Source organism: Homalodisca vitripennis, unplaced genomic scaffold, assembly GCF_021130785.1.
Source record: "Homalodisca vitripennis isolate AUS2020 unplaced genomic scaffold, UT_GWSS_2.1 ScUCBcl_3453;HRSCAF=8998, whole genome shotgun sequence".
Classification (NCBI taxonomy): Eukaryota; Metazoa; Arthropoda; class Insecta; order Hemiptera; family Cicadellidae; genus Homalodisca; species Homalodisca vitripennis.
This window is the reverse complement of record NW_025779593.1, coordinates 6,602-34,555: the sequence shown is the minus strand read 5'-3', so window position 1 is coordinate 34,555 and position 27,954 is coordinate 6,602. Positions and strand designations below refer to the sequence as shown.

Here is a 27,954-nt window from a genome sequence, read left to right as displayed (position 1 = left end):
TTCAAACAATATATGTATATTAAAATTAACATGGCTCCTTACATTTCCTTTGTAAGCATTTCAAAATTTCCCCAAAACTTGGTAAATATCTAAATAAATTAAATCATGAATGTCTAAAGCACGTTAAACAATTGAGATAGCTGAAGATTAAAATTATATTTTTTCAAACAATAATGAGCCATGTTAAAATACAATCTGAGCCATATAAAGGATTTAATTAATATTTACGTAAAGAACTACTTTTCATTAGGGAAACTATTTTAAGATGGATTAAACATATAATAATTTAATGCCATTGCCTTTGTTAGATATTTACATTGTTATCACTTGAAATATGTATAATTAAATAATAATGAAACAATATTAAATACAAAATCATACCAACAAATACGTCTTCAAAGACATTGCTTTAAACATATTAATGAACCGAACAATATTTATTTAATAGTACAAATGCAATAAATGAAAACTGCGTAATTATAATAGCACACAGTCAAAGGCAAAAAGCTGAAGCAAAGCTATTACCATCAAACACAACAAGATAAGAAAATAATATTGTATCATTTTTATAAAATATATTCATATATATATAATATGCTAAAATTTACATTATAATATTACAATATAGATTGAAATAGTTGATAAATTCTATGTTTTACAGAAACAGTACAATACCCAAGAGCAAACTATGTCAGTAGCTTTTTCTCCAGGAATAAGATAATCAAATCTGAGTGAGAAATTTGGAAAATTACTTTTTAACTGTGTTATAATACACTTAGATAAAACATACTACCATGTTAACATGGAGGTGTAATTATATGCACACTTACATAATTACACGTCTATATTATGGACAGCGAGTAGTTTTTGAAAAATGTACCAAAGGACCAACTAAGACCATTTGATGATCAAAGTTTCTCAAGACTATTAAATTCAAAATTAAACTAATGAGAGTTCCAGCAAAAAAAGATATACACACACAAATTATTTCAAATTACACATTATACACGCCTCCTTCAATACAATAGTTGTAACATTTCAATCAATTTAAAAAAATAAAGTGTGATTGTGGAAGACAGTAAAATTGTTCACATTAAACAACTCAGTCTAGCCTGTACTGAGAACGAGCACCTCATACTGGCATCTCCTCAGTCAACATGTTAAACTGTATGTGACGGCAACTCCACAACAAGAAACCACCCATGTGGTGCTGTGGTGGAGTGACCAAGTGGATATAAAATAGCTCAGAGGTTTTCAAACAATTTATTGATAATATTTTTGTAGTCATTAATAACTGATTTCTAAAAAAAGACTAATAACAGAGTGCAGCGCTTGCTAACCTCATCAACTAGTCTCTTTCGTCTGAGCAGGATTTAGCAGAAACATTGCTTATTGGTGTAAATCAATAGAGTATATAACAACGTTAACTTCTATATTACTTTTTGAATTTATTAATAAAAATTAATTAAATACATGTACTTTTGTCGAGTTAAATTTGAATATAGAACAATATTTTTATATGTGTATATATTTTTTTACTCTGAAATTTTACATCTCCATTTATTTTTTCAGGAATCCAGGCCCTGGTTTTGCAGCGGTATCCTAAACAAAGATAAAACTAGGCACCCACTTTCACTCCTACATGCCTTGCCATGGCTTTTCCCCAAAGTCTTTATATTGACCAATTAGTTCTCGTTGTACTTTCAATTAAGTTAACATATTTTGATTCATCCATTGTAGGGGAGAACACAATAAGAGAATATGGCTTCATTGAGTAGACCCTGACTCAAAGAAGTGATTAAAAACAAACTTAAAAAATAATTAGACTACTGTTAAAAAACTGTACTATGTTACAACCCATTTACTATATACTCAATGTAATGTACACTCGATTATTATGTATTGGGGATGAATTTTATGTATGACCCAACATCTGTTCTAACCCATGTAGCCATGTAAACGTGTCCGGGTCGTCCTTGTGTAGTGAAAGGATGGATTTGGGCAGGGAAACTAGATTCCAGCAGCCCACCAATATGACCAACACCAGATTTCCCATGGTATAGAATCCAATTAAAACTTTTGGATTCACTTGTTTATTTACTTTAGAAGCCAAATTAGACTTAAATTTTCCCCACCAAGTATGAGAGCCAAAGAGTTAATTAAACAAGACTTCCTAAGAAAAGAAACAACAATATTCTATGGGGGGCAAGGCTACACATAACAAACAATTGCACACATCATTGATTTAAAATCGTACTTTGTTATTTAAATCTCTCAAATTGGTAATACAGGTAGAAAAACTGATTTTAACACATTCATATTGTATAGTAAAATATATAGATAGTAAGGCATAACACACTACAAGTCAATTTTGAGTTCACCAGAGTCCCATATTGGTCAATATTAAGTTTGCAAATATTTATAAACCAGGGCCTGTCAGAAGCTCAACACAGTTGTATGTTCTGACATGGTTCATCTCAACAGCAATAGTAATTGTTATAATTGTTCAAACCCTAATAAACAATCTTGAATACTGAGCACCTAGGGTTGTTAATAGTTCTTATAATCTAGTTAAATTACACAATATACTTTTTTTTCTTGTAGGAGGACAGAATACATTTTTAACACAAATGATAAGAATAAATAAAAAATACAATAACATATTTAACTTGGCTTAGAGCTCTCATTACTTCTTCATTGAATGCAGATAATTATATAGTCCAGAACATGTGCGAATAACATTGTTGTGCTGAGTTCATGAAGAGACAAGATTGCACATATCCTCGGAATGGAGAGTCTCTCATTCCAATTCTGCTTCTTCAGTCCTAAAAGAAATTCTACATTAACAAAACAAGTACAGTCTTGACAAGTATGTAACATGAGAAGTACCTACAAAAAAGTCTCCAAAATATCACTTTAGCGGGTGGATTTTGTCTAAGCACTGCTTTTGCTGTAAAAAGTGTTGTAAAAAATAAATTTTCTAGCTCCTTATTTATTTTGATAATGAATTTTCAAAATGTGTTATCTGTTCTGCATAATCAATGTGCAGTTCTTTCAAGACAATTATTTGTAGAAATGAATGAAACATTAGGGTACGGATCAATGTAGTTTGTTAATGCATTCAAATGAGTGAATAACTAGAAGCAGTACTATTAGCATTGTCATCACAAAATCTTCCATTTTCACTAAACGATCCTTGAAACTACTCTATACAACTTACTAGTTATTAATCACAGTGGGATCCACAGTAGTATCGACTTATCTGAAAGACATATACTGGCTATATTACACATTTTTAAACCAGTGCTGAGTAGCCTAGTAGTTACCCAAAATTAATAACATCCCTCCTCATCTAGGGATTCAATTTTTTCTGTTAACCCCTTTCACGGGAAACATGATTTTAGGAGTTTAACCCTTTGCACTCGAAAGACCAGCAGCACTGGCCACACCAAGGTTGCAGACAGCTCGCTCTAGTTTTGCCGTAGTTTGTCCTTGCAACTCGTATGGCCAGTACAGATGGCCGCGCTACTTTCATTGACAGCTTCAGTGGCCGTATTTGTTGTTTGCCTCCCCAGATCAGAATTATTTTTCAATATCCTCTCCGTTATTTGCATAGTAATTTAAAATGTTTAAAGAACAAATGAAAACTAATTTAAAATTTACTTTTAATGAATCATTCTAATACAAAGATAAATATACATTTGAGAAATTTAACTCATATGTATATTGTTATAAAGTTATACAAATAAAATATTATAAAGTAGCCATTTACAACTATGTTATACTCAAACGTGAACTATTTCAAATTTTCCTGTCTTTATATTTTTTTACAGAATAAAACTTATAAAAATACATACTTAAGTGTGGTCAAGAATAGTTAGCACACGTCTTCTAGAAAAATGTTCTAGCTTTGTATCCCTTCTATCACTTCACTATATAGACCCACTACGCGTCATTAATCTTATTTGCACAGTTAATGTTTAGAAAAGAATTATAGGCAAATTTAAAATTTACTGTTTTACCTAAAAATTACTTTAAAAACAGCTGCACGATAGGTTTCAGTACTCATCATTCATTATAAAACAAAGAGAATACTAGAAAATAACTGCTATGTTTAGTGGCCAATGGTGCTGACCTTATGGGCTATGGATGTATTATACCTTGACCAGTACAGCTGGACATACGAGCTGAGATAACATTATGGCAAAAATTGATATGCGCTTCTGACAAAATGGCGACAGACAGTAGAGCTAGCCATAAAATCTCCAAGGACAAATTATAAATACTGCCTTCGAGTGCATATATTAAAGGGTTAAGATATTTCGTCCTGATTTATGGAAATACCCATGTTACGAGGGTCGTCCACAAAGTAACCTCCGTTTTGAAATAAAAAATAAACCAGTTGAGATACAAAAAGTTTATTATATAAATTTTAAAACTACAGCTTTTCTCTACTTTTCTACATATTCACCATACAAATTCAAGCACTTATCATATCTTTTAACAGTTTTTGAAATTCCGTCTTTAAAAAAATCTGCCGCCTGAAAACGTAGCCAACCTGTCACAGCGTTTTGAAGCTCTTCATCACTCGCAAACCTCTGAGATGCAAGCCACCACTTCATGTACGGGAAAAGATGGAAATTACTGGGAGCCAAGTCCGGGCTGTAGGGGGCGGTGGTCAAAAACGTCCCATTTGAACTTTTCCAAAAATTCTGTTGTACTTTGAGCTGTATGAGGGCGGGCGTTGTCATGGACAAACACAACACCAGATGTCAGAAGACCACGACGCTTGTTTTGAATCGCTCGTCGTAGCCGCTTTAAGGTTTCACAGTAAGCTGCAGCTGTAATGGTCGTACCACGCTCCATAAATTCCGGTTCTCGCGAACTTTCTCATCCACTTTGTTCACCAAGTCATCACTGACGAGAGATGGCCTACCACTCCGATCTTCATCGTGAACGTTCATTCTTCCATTTAAAAAAAAAAAAACCTATTGACGGACTACACCTTCGCTCATAATGTTTGGGCCATACACCGCACTCTATTTACGATGAATTTCAGCTGCTATGTTACTTTTCGACCACAGAAATCTTATTACACCACGCACTTCACACTTGGCGGGATTTTCTATCACGGCGCTCATGTTTTTACGTTGTAACAAAAGAACGCGTGATCGCACGATGCTCTCCTTTGTACAGCTAGAAGCGTACTGAACGGCTGCGCACGCCGATGTAAGAATGGCGGCGCTACCCCCACTACTTATCGCGCCACGCCCAAACGGCGGTTACTTTATGGACGACCCTCGTACATTGGCCAATATATATGTTGGCCAAGAATTGTATCAGTAAGAGCATATTAAAGACTGGAGAGCTGTTCCTGGACAGCTCTTGCAGGTGATCTGGAGGGAGATTATGTATATATATTATCGAGTTACTTGCTGTCCTCTATTATAGTTTACTAGTGATGATGGAATTCCTTATTAACACATTCACTGCAGGTGACGAGCATGCTCGTCATGCGAAAATGGCACGGGCAGTGGAAATGGCAACTGCTTTCATATTGCCTCAGTGTGAGCTGAGCAGTTGCCCGGGAAGGCTGTAACACTCATAGCGAGGTGTGCCTGTTTCGGTGAGTTAGTTGGTGCAATTCGTCGCCGGTTCGCCATTTTCGTTTGTTGTGTATGCTTTACGATATTGTGTGAGTGGATTATAGTGTCTGTTGACTGTGTAAGTGTATGTACTCATAATGGAGGAAGACGATAATGTTATTGACGATAATTTTTCATCTGATGAAGACGATGAGTCGCAATGAAATGCACTTTCTCCAGGTTGTTGTAGTAAATTCTTTTTACCTGTACAACATGTATAACTCAGATAGACTGTCCTTCTTTGTGTTCTTGACAGACAGATAGGAGTTTGTGTTCTTGAAGACCTGCTCCCTCCAAAGGAAGCCCCACTGCTCATCACACTGATGCGCAACAGCATGCATCGTCTCTCCAAACTAACGAAGCGCAAAGGAAACGGCAAGTCAGTTACCCGGAGGTGCCACGTTTGCTACCAAGAAGGCAAGCGTAAGGAAACAGTGTACTATTGCAGTGTGCCATGACGAACCAGGTCTGTGTGAACTCAGTTGCTTTGATAAGTATCACGAGGACGAATAAGTAATCTTTGGTGGGGATGTATATAGTTTTTTTCTAATTTTTACTCAGGGAGGGAGGAGTGTTAACTGTTTTTGATGTACTATTTACGTGTCATTCATGTACTATATACATGTAATTCACAAGTGATTGTGTCGAAACCTAGTGCGCTGCAAGCACATACAACACGGGGACCGGCACCTGGTGCGGATGATGAGCAGACTCGGTACGGACATGACGTCACCCGTTCCAGCCAACGAAGTTTCCGGGATATCTTGGACCCTTGAACCCTTTCGGCTATCCTGACTCCGTTTTGGGTAAGTAAAAAACAAAAAAATTCCCGCATTTTCTGTCTCCAGTAATTTTGTCATCCGCAGTGAATGTGTTAACTCTCTCCCACTCCATCACTACAACTGGTTGAATACATTTTATGTTGTAAAATTATAACAAGGAATTTCGAGGCACTTAGCATTTAGGTTTTCTTAGTGGCGTCTCAAAGTGTGCAACTGGAAAGGACAGTAAATGAATAGTCAGAATTGTATGCGACAAATCACCATTGGGTCGCAGGAGTGTAGGAAGCCCTTGAAAATAATAAAGTAACAATTTATAAGTGCAATAGGTGGAGTGATGAAAAGGAATAGGTGATGCACCTAAATTGAAGAAAGAAGAAGAAGAAAAATATATCTTTAAAACAAAAAACTAATAGTTAGGTGCTATTCTGTGAATAACCATAGCTCTTGTGATAATTTGAAGAAATTGGGTGGGGCAATGAGCACCACAACTCATTGGAGGAGGAAATCTTATACACAAGTCTGCATCCATGGACAAGCCTGGAACCTAAAAATACAATAAAGAGGAGCTTTGTGCGAGGTTGATTGCCTCCACAAAGGGAATTTTCAATTTAGTCTTAGCTCTTTACACAATAAAGAGTGTGTTTAAAAAACTCAGCCTTTTATTCATTTAAAAATAAATTTTATTCTAGCTAGTTTAGAAGTTGACAAAACTACAGACCGTGTAGAGCAGTAGTTCTCAGTTATCCGCCTTAGCTTGGCGCTTCTGAAGCGCTGCTGCCAAGTCTTGCCGCAACGCTGCCTGTACCTTCTGATCAGACAAGGGCTGAACACTGCGTAGACCATTCACTATATCTTTTGTTTTACCAAAGTAAATTTCATTTAAAGTGTTTCTAATTTTATTCTCCATGTCTTCTACCATTTTTCCTATATTTGCAATGTGAGGAGATGCTTCTGATACGTTTGCTTCTGATTCAACCTAAAAAATATGAAAACACACGATTAGTTTGAATTTTATATTATTTTACATAAACATACAATAATTATTATATTATACAATAGTGTTGTTGAAACTTATTGTTATAGTATGTTCATTGTCTAATTGATCTGTTTATTTACAGCTCTGTTAATATAAAAGAGCATCCCATGAATCTTTCCCTCTCAAACAAATCACATTATGTCACAACTATGTGTTATGAATATTACCATGTTTTCAACCCAAAATCACTTTTAGGCAAAGTCTTGTATAATCCAAACCAAAAATAGCATGTAGACCTACAAATTTGAAAATCATCACATGAGGTGGGATGAAGTCAACATAATATTCATACACTGTGAGGAGAAATTTTTCAAACCAAACTTATTTATGCTTCATGCATAAAACTAGCAGATCGACGATTAAGTCAAGCTTCTGAGCTAGACCACTTTGGCCACCAATATTTAAAAACTTGACCATGAAATCTAAAAAGATTGTAACAATCTAAAAGTCACAACCAATGAAATTCGAACACACAGGGCAACTGAGATCTAGAGAAAAAAGAGTGGGCTGAAGGCGTCTGACCCTCCCCATCCCCACTAGGCGCCACTTTAGTGTTTCAGATATATATTGTCGTTGAATGTGCCGATATTGTGCCGATGTACCCTCACCTTGTGTGGTGTGGATAACATATTATGTGTAGTGTCTCTGTATTGTGAAGTCTATGGTTTTGTGAATCCACACTGTTGTTAACCTCACTACGTACTTGAATTGTTTTTATGTATAACATGTTCTGTTGTCAAATTTCATTGACTTTGGTGAGTTCATCACCACATACTGGATTTTGCTTGCTTAAAAATAAGTATTGCCTCTCTATACCTTAGAAGAAGTGAATAATTTCCAATCCTCGAAACAGTGTTTTATCCTTGTACCACATAACAATGTCAAATGTCCAAAATCCTGTTACCTTTTCAAATTAACCATTGTCAATAATAAATTTTAAACAATATCTTATTTAAACATTGATCTCTAAATTCTCCTACTTTTGCACTGCACTTTTGGTATCTTAAATGATATATTTTACTTAAAGTTTGATCTGTTGAATGACGCAAGAACTTACACCATTCTTAGACTTACTGTAACACAGTGAGAGCATACAAGTGGTTTTGGTTTTATTTATTGATGTAATTAAAAATACTGCAAGGTAGGTTGTCAACTCAGTTTTTAGGCTAGCTGAGTATACAAATTATTATTTAGTGGTGGCAAGTGTTCAAGACCACTGCATGTGTTCAATGACACTCAGCTAAATTCAATGATTGAATATACACAATCATGTAATTTAATTTAGTCTATGTATAAATATAGTTTCATGCACAATAAAAAACCTACAGATGAAATCTTTCTCGATATATCTTGCCACATGATACAGACACAGTTTTGTTCATTAAGTTAAGTTTCACAGCAGTCTTGAAATATAGAAGTTCGGGCGAGCTCGGGAGGGTTCCACAATGCAAGAATGCACTTAAACCAAATCTTGTCACTTACTTTTTAACCCTTTAAGTGCCACGGGTATTTTCCGAAGGCATATGCATAAAGTGCTACGCTGTTTTTCGCATATTTGTAAGCTTTTGGGAAAAAGGCTGTTGTAAAATAACTACCAAACAGATTTCCATACTTTTATTCTTGTTTTTTTTCTTATTAAATGCAGAATATGATAAATATCGTTAAAAATAAAATTTGATTTATAAAAATATACAAATTTTAGTATTTATAAAAAAAGTTTTTTACTTTTGTATAAAAAGGTAAGTTTCGACCTAATTTGTGTGTATACGGTATTTTTAAGATATTTTTCTTTATACCATGATAAAGGCCATATGATTCTAAATAAAACCCATGCGATTTCTTATTCTAGAATTTTAAAAACATGGCATTATATGTATTAACAAAATGCTGCCCGGTACCGACATTTTATAAACTGTACTTCATTTGTCAGAGTTTAGAAATTACTTAGTAATGATGTAGTTTTCCCAATAAATCTAATAAAACATTAATACAACACAAATAAATATGATTAGTACATTTAGAAATAAATACTTGCTAACATATTTACATAAAAGTTTACATTTACTAAATAATAACCTTAATAATATTTACACTGAAAATTCAAGTTTTTCGCTTGATCACAACTCAAATCATACATTACTTTTGTAAAGAAATACAGTAAAATACTGTATAAGTAACTATTTTATTTTGTATTTACTCAAATGCTTGGTTATCGGCACATAAACAACAAGAAAGGCTGTTATGCAACACGGTACTCGTCTGCTACGTCGCGTGACTGGAAGACAGAATCATCGTACAGGTACTTATCACAGCCCACTATTTTTGGACGAGATTTCTTTATTAGAGATCAAAATAAACTTCATTATACGTTCCTTCTTCCATAATGAATCGAAAAATACTCAATGAGTCACACTACCTATTTCCAAATAGACACACGAATGACCTGACATTTTCGAATTATGAAACGTTGTTCTTATAGTTTTTTATTTAATTGATTATTGTAATAACTTGTAAATTCCAAAATAGGTTAAATAAAGTCGGTTGTTTTTAATACTGTAATTTATTTTGTCCCCGATAAGGAAAACTCGTCCAAAAATAGTGGCTTCTTGTTAAGTACCCAAACAACATAAGTTTCACAGATAAAATAGTAGAGAAACATCATAAAACTCGTATTTATTGATAGTTTGGAACCTATTGAATACAGCCGTCTGATTATTTGGCCAAAATAATCTTGTACTATATGAAATATTATCGAAATACGAAACGTCAAAATTGGCGACGCTGGCACTTTATGCACTTTTCGTACCGTCAAAATTAGCGACGCTGTGGCACTCAAAGGGTTAATATTGACTTTCCACTTAATTTTTTTTCATTTTACTCTATGAATAAAAAAGTGAAATGTTAAAAATCTCATATGATTGTACTCAGTTTGTTTACAAATTTATTTATTCTACTATTTTCTCATTGCCGTCATGGTTACCCATTAGAACAATGTAAAAATATTCGCCAACGCTCAGCAAAATCCCATGGAGTGGCATGCCCTATGGGGGCAAGAATGTAGCCAGGAAACATTTGGGGGTGGGGTTAAGACAACTGATACTTTCCTGTAGTGGACAGAAAGTAAGGCAAGTGCAGTCAATCGCTCATTCCTCATTTTGTTTCTTAAAATGTTCTTGACCCATTTCAAAGTAGAGAACGATTTTCAGCAGTACATGTCCGTAATACTGAATTATTTAAATAATAATAGTAGTTTGATAATAAAGTAATTGAAAATTGCAGGGGTCCTTGGACTCCCTAACTGGCTAGGTCCTTGCATAGGAGTTGTATCCTAAAAAATTCAATTTTTTCTGAAGTTTTATTCTGTACTAATTAATGAACACGAAAAAGTAAAAAAGTAATAAAAAGTTAAAAAAAAAAGCATTACTGTGCATCTTGTATTTAACTTTCAAAATGGAACACAATTGCTGTCTTTATAACTGTGCAAGTTTACAACTGTGCAAGAAAAGTCTCATGCCCATAGCCAACACATTAAAACACCAATAAACAACACTGTTGTGAAGTATATTGTGCCAGTTAAAGAACAGATCAGATAGAGATCTACTACAAAAATGCCTCAGAGGTCAAAGACAAAACAGCAATGAAAGTTTGCATTTGGCACTAATGTAAAAAGACAAAAATTGCCTGTCTTTCTTAATTTTCATTGCTATGGTGATAATCTGCCAAAATCAATATTATTTCTTTTCTAACAATGCCATGTTCACAGTGTGACGCTTTTACAGTGTGTCATGCAAAAATAATACCAAGGTCTATTTTATTAATATTTTAGCAATTTTATGTTTTGGTTTTTACGATTTGAACTAACTTGTACACACATATTCCTACAACATTTAGTGGGGTTGGAAAAATTACTAACATGAAAGAAATATATACTATACATACCAATAAAATCTGTCAATTAATCATCACATTTGTCAATTAATCTCAGATATGAAATAGTTAAATTGTATGGTATTTGTGTAATATTATATGAATTCCATAATTTTCCTTTAATGCTAAGATATATATATATATATATATATATATATATATATATCTATATATATATATATATCTATATATATAAAAATGAAACTGTTCGTGTGTAACAGCATCACTCACAAACGGCTGGACGGATTCGCCTATTTTTTTTTTTTAATTTGTTCGTCTTGATCTGTAGAAGGTTATAGGATACTTTTTATCCCTTTCCCGATTCAGGATTCCGCCCCACTGGTTACAGAAATACCCGTAAGAAATGCATTGCAGCAAACATATGTTATTAAGTGAAAGAGTCTTTTCAAATTTTTAATCAGCTGTTCTTTGTAAACATATATAATGCGACAAAAAATATATTTATATATAAATTTCTTTACACTTATAGTTTTAAAGCATAGAGTAAGCTTAAGAGAAACGACAAATTTTGTTTAAACTGTTTCTGCAATCATAATATATAAAAATGAATGTTTGTGTGTTTGTCCTTTATAGACTCAGAAACTATTGGACCGATCACTATGAAAATTTGTATTTTTCTATGTAGAAGGTTTATACGCAATGCCCATTGATGTAACTAACCACCAGGCTGTACTGCAAGATATAAAAGTTATCAAAGCGCCTGCACATTATAAACTGCAATTACAACACAGTAGTTACGTATATTAAAATATCCAAACACTATTTGAAGGCAAAGAAATATACGGGCAAAGCTTAAGAGACGCGTGCGAAGCCGCGGGAAACAGCTAGTATATATATATATATATATATATATGTATATATATATATGTATAAAATATATTTTTCTTTAAGTTCAAACCTAATTTTTATTATAAATATGCTATAAGACATAAATGCAACAAAACATAAACAGGGCATTTTAGTTAAAATTAGCATATTTATTTATAAAAATAACTATTTATCTTACTGTTAATTTGATTTAAATTCAAATTCTTGGCACAATTAAAATAAACCGAAAAATTATATAAACTACTAATTATTGAAGCTTTTTCGTATCTAAAATTTCGTACATAAGTCTATCATCTTATCTTACCGTCAGGGTAGACAAAAGAGTGTGCGCCTGCCATTCCAACTAAAATAGAGTGCTTTTTGTGAACTAAAATACTCTTCAAGAGAAACAATGCCTAATTTTGGATATAATGGTGTTTGGGGTTTTGGTCAAAGTTTATCATTGGAATAATTCTGTCTTGGAATGTATAAAAACAGATTAACCCAGCCAAGCACTGATTGCACCATTAGCCCATGCAATCAATTAAAGAAGTCCAATCTTTCTGTAAACTGACCTGTCTTGTCAGACTCCCTCCCAGGTTCATGGTGCCGGAGCCAGTCTTGTTCGTCTGCAGCCACAACATCGCCGTAGATGTCAGCTTGTAACGTGCACTACGAGACTTTTCTTGAACTTCAACCACGTGTATTGAATCCCAGCAACCCTTAATCTTCTTAGAACCATCCCCCGCTTTCTTTATTAATATGACACCTTAAAGACAAATAAAATTATTGTTACAGAATTGTACTCTCTTTTCTATACACATCTCGAATTAAGTAAAAGTTTTATCTTATAATTCTAAATGAACATTTTATACTAGCCATGACTACTAGATGCTGCAACTGACTTATCACCAGACTATTCTATAAGACATTACAAAACTGACACCATAATGAAATACTATAATTATTATGGTGATTGAAAATAGAAACAATTACTACAATATCAATGCTTAATACATGCATTGGTATAGATTAATTTTGTCTGCTAATTTTTTTAAAGATGAGTTTAGAATCACTTTTCACTGAATAAGCCCAATATGATTAGGAAGTAATTTATATATGCTGTCTGCTTCAAAACACATAAAACATTCCTAAAACAATTAAATTGTTTAAAAAAGTTAGACTCGCTGTGAAGAGCCATTTGCAGTCAACAATGTTAAACTGAAACTGATACTAAAACACATGAGCTTATACAAGTGAGTGGTTGGTTATAGCTTAACCAATCAACAATTGACATGAAAGACGGTGATCAATATGGCTTCTTTCATAAACTATCAATGTTTTAAATACTTTCTCGCTATTTTCTGCGTCAAAGTTATTGTTTTCTCAATTATTTCTATAACTATGTCATTATTCTATTAGTATGACATTTTTGCAAATACCTTAGTTTTATCAAATTCTGTTCAAAGTAGGTTTTGTAATGATGTTTCTCTATTGCGGATTTTTCTGTATCATGACACGACATTGCGTGTGTGTAATGTGTTCTCCTATAGGTATAAATGTTTTGTAGCCACAACTAAATTTAATTCCAGAGGAGGCTCCAGATGTACATACTCTGGCCTTTATTAACCCTTTGAATGCCACAAGGCAAAAAATTTAGTACAAAAGAAATGCACTAGCAACTACTGTATATTGCAAGTCATATGCGAAAAATGCCAGGGAATAATAAGAAGTATTACCGGGCTTCAGGAAAAAGAATATATATTTTTTTATTTTTCATAAATTATGTACATAATAAAAAAATCATTTTTCAGTACCGGTAACACAACACTAAAACAAAAATAATTAATGCATTACTTACATTTATCCTTTGGTTCTAAAGTCCAATATCTAATATATGGTCTTCATATTTTCCAAAAAAAATATGTACACACACACACGTCTCTATGTACTAAAAGAAGACAGATGGTAAAGATTGGTAAATCGTATAGTGAATCTTTAGAACTGCTTTATGGAACGGCTCAGGGTGGTGTACTTGGTCCAATTATTTTTCTTATATACATAAACGACCTATTAAAACTACCTTTACATTCATCAGTCTTTGCATATGCTGATGATACTGCCTTAGTGTGCTCTGCTTTCAACAAAGAGACACTAAAACTGAGGATTAAAGAGGATCTGTGTGTGGTGTCGGAGTGGCTAATTAAAAATAAACTTTTAATCAATATTTCAAAATCAAAATGTCTTGTTTTTTTCAATCAATCCAATGATAAAGATTATTTAAGAAATTATTTTAACTTAGTTTGTCATTCACATTGCTGTATGTATGAGTGTACCTGTTCCAGTATTGAGGTTGTGGATAGTGTGAAGTATCTGGGCTTATATGTTGATAGGTATTTGAAATGGGACCACCACATCAACTTTCTATCGAAACGGCTAAGGAAAGTAAATTACTCTTTATACCATCTTAAGCAGCACCTTAAAGATAAACACATGAAGCAACTGTATTTTTCTTGGTTTGAGAGTGTATTAAGATTTGAATTAATACACTATGGTGGAACATTTAAAACAATTCTAAATCCAATAATAATGACGCAAAGACACGCATTACGCATAATGTTTGGTTTACAAAGAACAAACCGAATCAGCCATATTTTTAAAAAACATAATATATTAAATTTTGACCAGCTGTATAAGTTTTGCTTGTTAATGCTGTACATAAATATTTAGATCACCATAAAATCAAAGCCGTAAATTGAACAACACGCAGAACAACACGCAGTTCCAGGTTTTATCAACTTGAATTGCCTCTTTTTGGTTCGGTTTCCTCTAGATGCCAGTTCTGCTACATGGGCCCAACACTTTTTAACAAGTTCATAGCCTATTATGGCAATGAATTATTTTTTGAGAAAAAGTCTAAAGTAAAAATGAAAGCATTAACTTATGTCACTGAAAGCGTGCCAGATTGAGAGCAGAGTTGCTTAAATCGCCCCATTTATTTATTTAGTTATTCATTATCTTTTCTATCATATACTTTTGTATTTATTATTGAATAAAGCATACGTGTTCTATACTAATTCACTTTTACTGTACCTGTTATAAATTTATAGTTTTATATCGTTGTTATTATTTATTTGTTATAATATCTATAGATTTATCTCGTTGTTATTGTTTATTTGTTATAATATCTATAGATTTATCATAATGTTAATTATTTATTGTTAAACATTGTATTCATACATTTATTATATTGTTACTGTTCATTTGTTATGTATTTATGGATTCATATGTTGCTTATTTATTATTATACATTGTTGAAATTAGAGTTATTGTATAGGGTAATTGTGCGGAATCAGTGCGAGGTAATTGATTAATCAATTTCATGTGTAGTTTCAATCTATCTTTGTTGAATATTTAGCGTTGTTAATGCATAGCACAATGGATTATACAGTAAATACCTCAATTCTTACAGTGAAAGTTGAAATTTCAGTCTGCAAAAAATCAACAAATTTATACTTGTAATATAGAATGGACTGTTGCATGAGGACTGCCAGCATCAAACAGTAATGAACAATAATATAGATTAAGATGTTCCCGCGCGCACCTTGCATGGTGCATTGGGAAAATACATTGTGAAATTATGAATTTTTTTGAATAAAGATGGTTGTGAACTGTGAACACACACACACGCACGCACGCACACGCACACACACACACACACAAAGTTGAACTAAAGTATCACTGTCACATTGAGAGCCTATGGTCGGGGAATTACGACTCACAAATCTCGGTTGGGTGTCTTGTTCTGGTGTGTAAGTAGGGTCTTCATCAGTATCATCAAAAATATCGGACAATGAAAAGTTTGAATCGTTATCACTACCTGACAAATCACTCAGTAGTTGTCTGTCAACTTCACTTACAGTTAAGTGATCACGATCCATTTCTGAATGTCTATTACTAATAACACATGAAAAAACAGTCACAATAACTACTAAAACTTACAAAGATATCAATTTAACAAAGCATTTTAGAGATCTTAACCTCAAAACGATGTAAACACAACCATGTGACCGAACAGACTGCTATACGTAGCAAGTTGTTTACGCACCAACGTGCCCCAGTTGATCACCGCCAGCTGTTGTTGCTTCTATTATTCTGTGTTTTTTTTTTATCTTCACTAATTAACCCTTTCCACTCGGATTTTTTTCACTAGTCTGCCCCCTCAGCTCGTATTTATTTTAGCATATTTTCAGTAAAAACCCATTTTTAGCAAACTGGAAGTCAATAAATTATATACATTATTATATTGTATAATAATTTTATTTTATTTCTAATTTATATTTTAGAGATATAAAATTTGATAATTACACTAATAAGTTTTATATTTTAGCATGGTATGGTATCGTTCAAAACACTCTGCAGGATGAAGACCAGGATTTTTTGAACAGGTTTTACAATAGTAAAGTGTTTCCTTTCTTCCTCCTGGCACCTTTCTATTGCTACAAACAGCACAGTCTTTAGTTTTTTTTGTTGGATGAGCTGCAAGAAAGTGAGGTTGTTTGTTTAGCCTTTCTTCTTTTTCTACTGATGAAGGACGACCCCGCTTCAAACTCATAGGGTTACGGACATGGCCTACAAGTTCAGTGATAAGGATTTCTCTGAAATTCCTGTGTTGAATTGTTTTTTCTCCATGGTTTTGTTTATTCGTGTTGAACAAGAGAAAGCTATTTACTATTCCCACTTCCAACATCCAGAAAAATAGCTTTCTCCACTACTTCAGAGATTTACGGGGAAATTTGTAGGAAGCAATATAGTGGTCTGCTTGGTCCAAGCCACCCATATATTTGTTATACTGACAGATAACTGTTGGCTTTTGTATGTTTATTTGATTATCCTTGCCTTAATTAAGTAATTCAGCAATAACTTCTGAATCAGAAAGAAAAGAGGTACTTGGTAACGACATATCGAGTCACTAATGCGAACGCGTCTGAAAATTGGTTAGGAAACGTGACTACAATGACAAAGCAAAATAAATCAGCAGCCGACCAATCGTAGTTCAGCTGTAATTTATTAGTTCCTGAGAATGCCGTGCGATCGCAGCACCAATCGGAAACATCGTAGGCCGGCTAAAAATAAAGTAAAGCTGACGTCACTGCAATGTCGGATGGCGTCCGACATACGAGCGGAACGGCAAAATAGCAATGTCGGACGACGTCCGACATACGAGCGGAAAGGGTTAAAGGACTATGTGAACTGTTATTTATCTATTGCAGGATAGTTAACAAATAAAACAATTTTGGTGTGAAAAGAATTCATGAAAAATAAAGCGTTAAAAATTACGATAACAGACAGCGACGACGGATCGTCGCCTGGCACTTTTCGCAAGGGTTTTTGGCGATGATATATCGTCGCCGTGGCACGCAAAGGGTTAACATTCATAATTTGTTTTCGAGGGTTTTATTGATCTGAGGTTTAATATACCCATTCTCATGCAATGTTTAATGTAATATCCTCTTCTCTGCATTATACTTAGCTTAGCTTATATGTTGATTGCATGATTAATTAATGTATACTATACTGCGAATTTCTGATCTGGATGATAGCGAGATTTTGTGTTCAGGTATCTCTTATTGAGTATTAGTTTCCTATATATGAAATATCGTATTCTCCTGTCTAATTTCCTCTCTGTCACCATGTCCAAACATGGCAAATGCCTGTGATTTTCAACTTCTACATAGTAAATTTGATGATGGGGTGTATGGTATGTATTTACTGTAAGAATTATTATTCTAAGCTGTATATTTCACCTGCAAAGCATATGGTTTATGGCAGTTTCGATTTAACACCTGTTGACTGACTTCCACATTGAGACTAAAAGCTATCAACATTTTCATTGTGTTAACAATGTTTCATCAGAGTGTAAACCAGAAAACTCAGATAGTAATTATGACACTGGCTGCATAATTTTAAGAACTACGATAAGAAATATGCTACTTATAAGTGGGGTTTAGGGTAGAATTAATGTAAACACAAGGTAGATGTAGTAGCATATGTAGACAATTATTCATGATGTTACTGATACATCCTTTGAGTTTGTGAGGTATGGAGAACACTCAAAACAGGAGGGTTCTGGAGTTTTCCTCTGGAATATTATTGCCTTTTAAGGACTCATAAATGATTTTTACACCCCCTTACTGTCAATACCTGAAAATACAACTTCAGGTGCTGCACAATAAGTACAATTTTAGCAGATTATTATATGCATTGTAACACATTAAAAACAATAAGATTTTCAAAATATTTGCTTGTAAAGTTTTAAACTAAATTGAATTTAAACTGCCACTACATACTACTATAGAGCTTAAGCAAAATAATCTACGGTTTTCAGTTTTATGAAATAAAAGCAATAGTCAACAGAAATATCAGATAGTAGTAACAAATATCCCTTGTATTTTGAAAGCAATGAGCACAGTGTTTACCGTTTATAGTGAAAAGATATTTATTCATTTTTAATATTTATGTTTCAAATATTGTAAGGGGTTTGGGTTTTTTGCTTGCCCTTAATACACAGCACTGTGTACACAGTAAATTGAATTTCACATTTGAGAATATTAAATTATGCCTATTCAAACCAATGTAGTTGTAATTAAAAACAAACTGAATATAAATAGCTGAATATTCATTGGTGTCATAACTGTAAAACAAAGAAAACACATGATTTACCTGCAAATCCGTGATCTAAGTCCCACAAATATACTGAAGATACACCACCCTCAAAATACATTTCTCTATACTGATCAAATGCATGATTGGCATCTATTTCCAACTTTCTCAGTCTCTCCGAAGGCATTGATCCATCTTCCAGAGGAGGGTCATAAGTATTGCTCCAAGGAGATCTGTAAAGGTTCAGTTCAAACACAGAGGTTAAATAGCAAACTGGGAATATAAAGAGACGTATATTCCTAATATATCACAGTACAAAATGTTGTTACTAATATTAATTTATTACTTAACTAAGAAACAAATTAAGATTTTAAAATTTTGGAACATATTTTTGACATTATATTAAAAATTTACAACTACGAATATTTTGAACTTTTTTGTTGTTTGAAACCTTTTCATAGCAAGACTATCTTCATCAGATAAAGATTTTACTCTATATATTTACTTTTGTGAAGTGCCTAACAAAGATAGCTATCAAAAGGCCTCACCCAATTATTACAAGAAACCAATATAAGTTCCATCTCCAACATTGCATTAACATGAAACTGAATGATGACATAAGAAAGTAGTCTCTGATACCAATTTTTACCAATTTTGAATGGAGTATGTAAGCTTTGACAAAATTTTACAATACCTCTCAGCATTTATTGTCCTTCCTCTGAGAGAAATTTTTATCAGAATAATAACATTCCAAAAAAAAAAGAAAACTATGGCCATTAGTTTCTGTGAAATATCTAGTTTAAATTTTCATAATTTTATTTTATGATTTTGAACAAGTTATGACAGTATATAACATACACAATAAGCAGAACTTGGGACATCACTACTCCAGAAAATACTTGTAACTGCCAACATTGTTCAATTTGATTTTTGTCTCTCGACCATACAATGTGATGAAATTAGTAGGAGGCCACTCCAGATAAGTTCTAAATAAGTTGCACAATATGTGGTTTTCCCCAATACACATAATTTGTAATGTCATTATTCCATGAAGTAAAACTGGAAACATTCTTTAAATTTTCATCTTTACCTTTCCACCACAAAAGTTTCCTCAATAAAATATTTTCTATACTTATTTAACCTTTTTCTTCTTGTTTGCCATATAGCAAATGTGTTAAATTTTAAAAAAATAAATAAAGTTTTGAGGATTTTTATAATTTAAAAGATACACGACATACTCAATCTAAATTTAAGCTTCATATATTGACTTACAGTATTGTCTAAGGTTTGGATAGCATTTTAAATTAAAATTAAAATGCAACATTTAATGATATTTTACAAGTTAAAACATCCATGGTAGGCTCAATCGAAATTTAACCTTCATTTTATGAACTTATTGTTTATGGCTTCAATAGCACTTTTGATGAAAATTAAAATGAAAATTTAATATATTTTTAACAAGATCTTTCCAAATAGATTCAACTGGCTAGTGACAATTCTGTTAAAATTGTTTCTGAATACAGTTATAGTTTAACAAAAACATAATTAAATGGTTTGTTCAAAAGGTTTTGAAAAAAAAAAGAATACGATATGAAATATTGGTTGAAATATTTCTAAGTAATACTGTAATAAATCTCATTGAATGAATTAGCCATACATATTTTAAAGTTATTTTTATCCGATCTTTAAAGATAGTTGGCAATCACTTAACATGTGCAATATTATATTTGTATTTTATTGCACAGTCTTTATTTGATAAAATTGAAACTACTCAACAGCACAATACTTGTTTCACACTCATAGTTTATGATTGGACATGTTCATTCAGATATTGTAATAACAATCAACATACCTGTATGAGTCTCCATCTCTATTGTAATCACACAACAGATAGTCCTTGCCTGATTCTTTATCTCTGGCAATTTTCAGAGGTTGGTCAACAGAGGACAGAAGATCTTCACAAAGGCTAGGTACTAGGTCAATCAAATCACTCAAGTTTTTCTCAATTTGCTGAGGGGGAAGACGACGCATCAAATCTAACGCACAATCCATTTGCATATCTGACTGAAAATGTAAACAAAATTTGAGTAAACTTCACTCAAATTTTGTTAATTTGAGTGAAGTTTACTCAAATTAACAAGTTAATTTAAATTACCAGTTAGACAACAAATTTGTGCAATATTTTATAAATGGGTAAGAGAATCTGGTAAAACAAATATTTGTACAGAATTCTAATTCTTTTATCTTAGAATTGTAACATTTTGTTTAAGTTTACTAACAACCCAATTTAAAAAATTATTTTTTAAATAAATTCTACATATGATTTTATTCAATATGTATTTTCTTGTTTTTGTTCTTATAATGAGGTAGTTAAAACAGTCCATAGAACTTATTAAAAATAATTGTTTGAAATTGGAGTGGTAGTTGATTTATAAATCACTATTTACCTTAGTACTATCAGAATTGATACCTCATAAAATCATCCATCATCAGTATGAATTCAAAATATGAAATAGGATCAGAATATCCATAACATGAAAAAATTATCAAATAACTTTGTATCAAATTAATATGTAAAAATAACTTTCACTATGTGAATTGTTATAAACAGTTTATGACTAATTTGTACACAGTAAAAATTCAACCAATCAAAACTCGTCTTAATTTAACCAAGACCAATAAACTTCCTTGGCTATTACAAAATTCTGCTTCTTTTGAATATTTTTGAGTTTATGCCAGTTTGTACTATCTTCACCTATATCACCTTCTATAAAGTTATACAAAATGTTATAAGATACACACTCCTAAATTTGCAATCAATGGTAAATAACTATAAGTTTCTTTCTTTTTTAAACAGTAAAATTACTATTTTAGAAACAAAAATGTCCTTTTCACAGACTAACCCCAACTATCGTTTAAAAATAATTTTCAGCTGTGTAAGTTTTAGTTCTTTCATAAATTTACAAAATTGTTTTAATACATTCTTGAAGCTCTTCTCTTATTGGAAATTATCTATTAATTCAAACAAACTCTCCAATAATGTAGTTTTTATTTTTGTGAGGCCTTTCATACTCAATGAGTACATCTTCAGACTCACACAGTTGTGTGAGTCTGAAGATGTACTCATTGAGTATGAAAGGCCTCACAAAAATAAAAACTACATTATTGGAGAGTTTGTTTGAATTAATAGATTGTTTTAATAAACAAATTTTATCCATGTTAATTTCAATGCTAATAAACATACTCAGATAATAAAGGCATATTGTCATCTAAACTGAGTATATTGTATTATTTTCTTTTCTGTGGTATACCTAACCTAACTATTCAAAAGAATCTAGAATAGATCAATTCCAAAGCTGTTTGAAGTAGTTATTAGATAGCCACTTATCTTTCTGTTGATTATACTATACTTGAGATCTGTTATAATTTTTAAAGTTGGGGATTTTTAATCTTCAGGTTTTATTGAGGTCTAGTAAATGCACCAGTAACACTACATAATTTCTGTTATCATACAAAATTAATAAGACAAGTACAATTAATATTGTTTTGTATTCATCTATTTAGCAACATCTATATTGCTTTCACAAGATCAAGTGAGAAAAGTAAGGGTTCCTTAGTCAAGAAGTGAGAAAAGTAAGGGTTCCTTAGTCAAGGATTCTTGTTATAGTGGACTGAAACTATTAAAAGGAAGTCTAAGTGTCTAGACAAAAGGCTTTTAATAACTAAAACTATTTTTAATATATTAAAAAATATAATATTTATTTATATTCATTCATATATTTTTACAGACATTAAATGTCAAAATATGTTATTTCTTAAATGTTTTCTTATATGTGATATTCATTTTAAGTACACTACTATAAAATAAATTTGTCAAGCCTGTATTTGTAATCTATATGAATTAATTTATAGCTAAAAATATAATACTACTGTATACGTTGTCAAACCTATCAAAAATATTGTAGATGTCAACTACACGTTTCAGAACAATCCTTTCTTCATCAGGTGGTTAAATATTAATAAATACTGCTCCACACGGGGTTGTCAACGATTTAAAAAATGTTTTAAAATAACACCTGATGATGGAATGATTGATCTGAAACATGTAGTGAATACCTACAATATTTTGGAACTGTTTGACAAGGTTCCGGGGCTATAGACCATGAATTAGGTACAGTACTACTACATAAATCATTATTTTAGAAAAATTAAAAATTCTTTATCTTGTCACATTACTGTACAAACAATGTATAGACAGTAAGGTGCACAACTGCTGACATTTCCAAAGCCATGACATTTTTAAAAAGGTTTAACTTAAACATTTTTCTTGTTGCCAAAGTGGATAACCAGAAAACCAATGTGAACAGTCACTTTTTGACAAACAGAAATGAAGATTTTCTGGACCAATGTTTATAATTTTCAATAATGATGAAAGTTTGTGTATTGGAAGTAAAGAAACCAAATTTCAAAAATCTAAATCTACTTGCCCGACACTTACTGTGCATACAGACAGATAGAAATCAGATTTCTTTCATCAGCAATTGGCAGGAGAGGCTTCGCTAAATGCTCAACCAATAATATTAATAATTTAACATGTAAATATTACAAACTAAGGTTGAGCTGAAGCGGGAAGAATGAATTGGTCATTAATTAAATAAAATTACATGAAAAGATAAGATATATTTTGAGTCACCAAATAAATATCGACCACACATAGACAATGACCAATTCAATAGAGAATCCTTATTAAATGTGTTACTATGTCACGTTTTAAAATGCCAAATGACTATACTGTACTCCGTCTAAAAATTTGTTTTATTATAAAATGATCTCATTGCCATTATGGTTACATTTAATACCAATGTTAAAATTTTCACTAATGCTCAGGGAAATCCCATGGGGTGACATGCACCATCTTTGAACCAATGTTGTCTATATAAAAATGAACCTCATAAACGTCTGCAAGTCAGTTGATGTAGTAAGGACACACTAACAGATATGATGCTCAGCAATAAGTTTTAAAATAATAAAGATGGATACCTATTTTATTTTTTAAATGCTATTGGTTGTTAAAATTTACTTTAAATGAAAACATGTCAATTGAAGTCTGTACGATCGTCTTTCAGTGCAGTAGTATTTTCTTTAAAGTTTCTTACAATTTTATATATTTGAGTATGGAGTAAGCATTTGACTATAAATTATTAATTAAATGAGTTTATATATAGCTATTGATGTAAAAAGTCAATTATTTGTATGCACCTATTAATCTATATATAGACTGATAAAACTGATTATTTAGAGGCACCTCACACCCAAGTCTGTGCAAGGAAACCCTGTGTAACTTGCAGTGAAATTTTGTTCTGTGTGAAAAACAATCACTCACTCACCAAAACAATGCTTCATTGCATACTACTATGCACAAAATTTGGAATTTAAACAGATAAATGGCACTACAGACAATACACCTTAGTAGACTAATAAAGCCAAGGCTTATAATACATTTGCTACATATTCTTCAATCAGAAACTAAACATATACATTATGATAATAATTTCAAGTATGAATTTGACATGTTTCCAACAAAGTGAGTGGCTAAAAAGGATAGATAAGGTTATCTCTCATAAGAAGGAGATAACAGGTTGTTAGCATGTACCAGACAAAACACAGGGAATTTGAGTTGGGAAAACTAGTCTAACAACTGTGTTTGAGGATAATTTTATGTTTTTATCTGACTGTCCGTTTATCATCATGTTTTCCGCCAGTTTCTACCTTCCTAGTGAAATTTGTCACTTTTTACTACACTTTCCCAGCCTTGTTTGGCTCTGTAGGTCTTATATGCAAATTTGATATTGAAAAATATTTACTTTAGTCACTTCATATTATTTGTTGTTTTCTTCATAAGGAAAATACTTAAAAAGTCAATTATAAAATAACATAAAAAATTAAGTTTTGAAAAATCTCAAACATTTATAAAAACCTAGTAAAAGAACAAATAGCTTAATAGGCTGACAATAATACCTCCTGCATTCATCGCGGGCTGCAACATCACTGCACCAAGGGCTAATGGCAACGGATTTAAAACATCCCTAAAGAGAGTACCGATCAGTAAAATATAAAAATATTCTATGTGTGAACAGGAATGATTGAGAACTAAAATTATTACAACACACCTAACCCTATTATTCTTGCTACGTAAGGGACAATGGGCACCATAATTATTCTACTGCTTAACACCAATGTATAGTAATAATAAAAAGAAAAAGAATGCCAGGATTTTGAATGGCCATTACTTAAAAAGATAACTAAATGGTAAAAACATCAAATTGACGTTGAAATAACTCAATTTTGTTTTTCACAACACAAGGTAAAGTGTGTTCCGAAATGGAAATGGAATGTTAATATATAGTGTCGGTTTCGAGTTACGTATCGAGGTCAAAAATCGCCAAATGATAGATAAAACAATTCGTTACTGGTTTGATCAGTTTCATGACACAGGAATTGTGTTGAAAGGACATTCAACTGGTCAACCAAAAACAGGAGACGACAAAATTTAAGAAATCTTGCATCAGAAGGCCAAAAAAAAATTGTCCAACGAAGTCTCCAGTTAAACATACTCAAATCGACAGTCCACGATGTACAAGACTGAGACTTCATGGTGACAAAAAGTCTTTTAAGAACTCAGATTAACCCTCCGACTGATAATAAGAAACTCCCAGAATGATACACTGGTTGTTGTCTTTGCGTAACATATTTTTAGAATATTTTACAAAAATATGTGCTAAATGCTAAATAACAAGTGTTATATATCAGTTTTTTTGCTACAAACCAGGGAAGACTTTAAAATAATGCAAATATGCTCTTACTAGAGTATTGTTTTTTTAATTGTACATAAACTGAAAAAAATGTATTATACATTTTTTGTTTTCTAAGTTTCACTCCATGTAACTTTCACATGACATGAGATAGTAAGATACTGTAAATGTAAAAAATGTACACAGTTTTGTAGAGAACGAAAAGATTATATATATATATATATATATACACATATATATATATTTTACAAGAACAAAAAACTTTTTGATAAAAATGTAAAGTATGTATTACTTATTTTGGCAGTAAGCACCCATATTGGTGTTTGATAAATTCTTTGGGCAAGAGGTATACTAGATAATGATGAATTGTTTTCACTGTTACTATCAATTTTCACAACCCAACTCTCATTCCACTAGTTTATATTCATTCAGACTACCTGACAACAAATCTGACAAAGAAATATCATCATGCACTTTATTAGCCAATGTGTGATTTTCATCATCAGAACTAATATTTTCATCATCCAATAGTTCACGTATATAAATTTAACAACAAGGATCATCCATTTTACAACATAGCAATCAGTTATAAACAACTAGCCTATATAATAACCTATCAACAGTAGGAACAAAAAATGTCAAGGCCATTCAGAACGTCACCGCTGCATAGTCCGTCAGCTGTATGCCGTGCGGCATTTGGATCAATATCAGCAGACAACAAGTAATGTTATGAATATAAACTATATAAAATTAACTGATATTTATGAGTAGAGGATTTGACTGATGCAAGTTACGTCTTAATAACTTAAACAGTTTTGGCTCAATAATAGTGGAAAGTAGACCGACAGCTGTGTCGTTATTATCAGTTCACAAGCGGTATTGATGAACGTCTGTGCCGTCGGTCATCAGTTGGAGGGTTAAACACGCCGATCTCACTTAGCATATAGACTTAAGTACCGTCATATGTTTGAAATTAAATAAATAAATTACATATATAAAATGACAATCTCATGAATAATAATGAACCATAATTATAAAACAATCAACCAGAACATGTAATATGGGCTGCAGTATAATAAAAGGCCACTACCACAACAGAACCATACGTAGTATTTCCTTAAAAACAGTAAAAAGTAACTAAATGTTAAACTGCTTTGTTTGTTATATTTTATAGATACGCAACATACATAGTTTTTATATAACGTAATTCGTGTAAACATTTTTGTTTCTATAGTTTAGCTAATCATAAATATGATTCTATTGTGGTGGTGGCCTCTTATTAAACTGTAGCTGTAATATGCAAAATCTTATTTAAATTTAAATAATAGACTATAAAAAAACAATAGCCTTGAAACTAATAATATATCTTAGTTAATAAACTTTTAATGTAGTTTTTTTAGTTTTATAAAGTTAATTTAAATTTTTTTAACAAAGTAACTTTTAAATCTTAGGCCTATTATATATGTAATATGAAAATGTGTTTACAGTTAGTAGGCAGATGATTAAAGTTAATTGTTTAAGTTCATTAATCAGTACCACCTAATTATATCGATTGTTGAAAGAAATTACACAATAGTGTTTGTTAGTATTAATATAAAAACAGAGTCCATTTATCATACTAAATCCAATTCTAGTACTGATGTGGTCTTGTAAACTAATAGCTAAAAATTAAGATTAGAGCTGATACTTCTTGTTTATAGGGCACTACATAACCTCCAGAAAGTTACTAAAATCTAACTCATTCTTTTGTACTTATTGGAGTTACACTGGACTGTTATTATGCCTTCTCCAAAGGACATCCTCAGTATATTTACTGTTAACTATACAAAAGTAAAATTACAGAACACTATCAAGTGCATAATATATGCTATCCTTCATATAAGACTAGGCTGTTTTGATTCAGTGTTCTATATAAGGGCTACTACTTTATTTTACATTATTGAGAACTATATTAAATATTAGTAATTGGGATCTTAAACAGGAGAATTACTATGAAAGTTACTTATTCAAGTACAGTGCAATGCATAATATTGATACAAATTTAACTTGTATACCTTGTTCCACATAATCAATCTATAAAACCACTAAAAATACTCACCATAATTAACAGTGAATAAATGCAGTAAAAGGAAAATTTGTTCAACTTAAAAGTAAACTTGTTCAAGTATAAAAATTACTTTGAAAAGTTCTTTTAATTATTAAATACACATTTGACACAACCAAATCATGTCGGAACGTAACCAATCATAACCCCAGTAACC

The 27,954-nt window shown here is 31.9% G+C and overlaps 1 protein-coding gene across 1 annotated transcript; it reads right to left on the bottom strand.

Annotated features, from left to right (window-relative positions):
- LOC124372556 (F-actin-capping protein subunit beta) lies at nucleotides 1-27,942 on the bottom strand. Its single transcript, XM_046830957.1, has 6 exons — nucleotides 27,792-27,942; nucleotides 20,734-20,945; nucleotides 18,942-19,114; nucleotides 12,794-12,987; nucleotides 7,146-7,403; nucleotides 1-2,825 (listed from the first exon to the last, which is right to left on the bottom strand). The coding sequence occupies exons 1-5, from the start codon at nucleotides 27,792-27,794 to the stop codon at nucleotides 7,164-7,166; spliced, it is 822 nt and encodes a 273-aa protein (XP_046686913.1). The 5' UTR covers nucleotides 27,795-27,942; the 3' UTR covers nucleotides 1-2,825; nucleotides 7,146-7,163.
- Nucleotides 27,943-27,954: the final 12 nt, after the last annotated feature.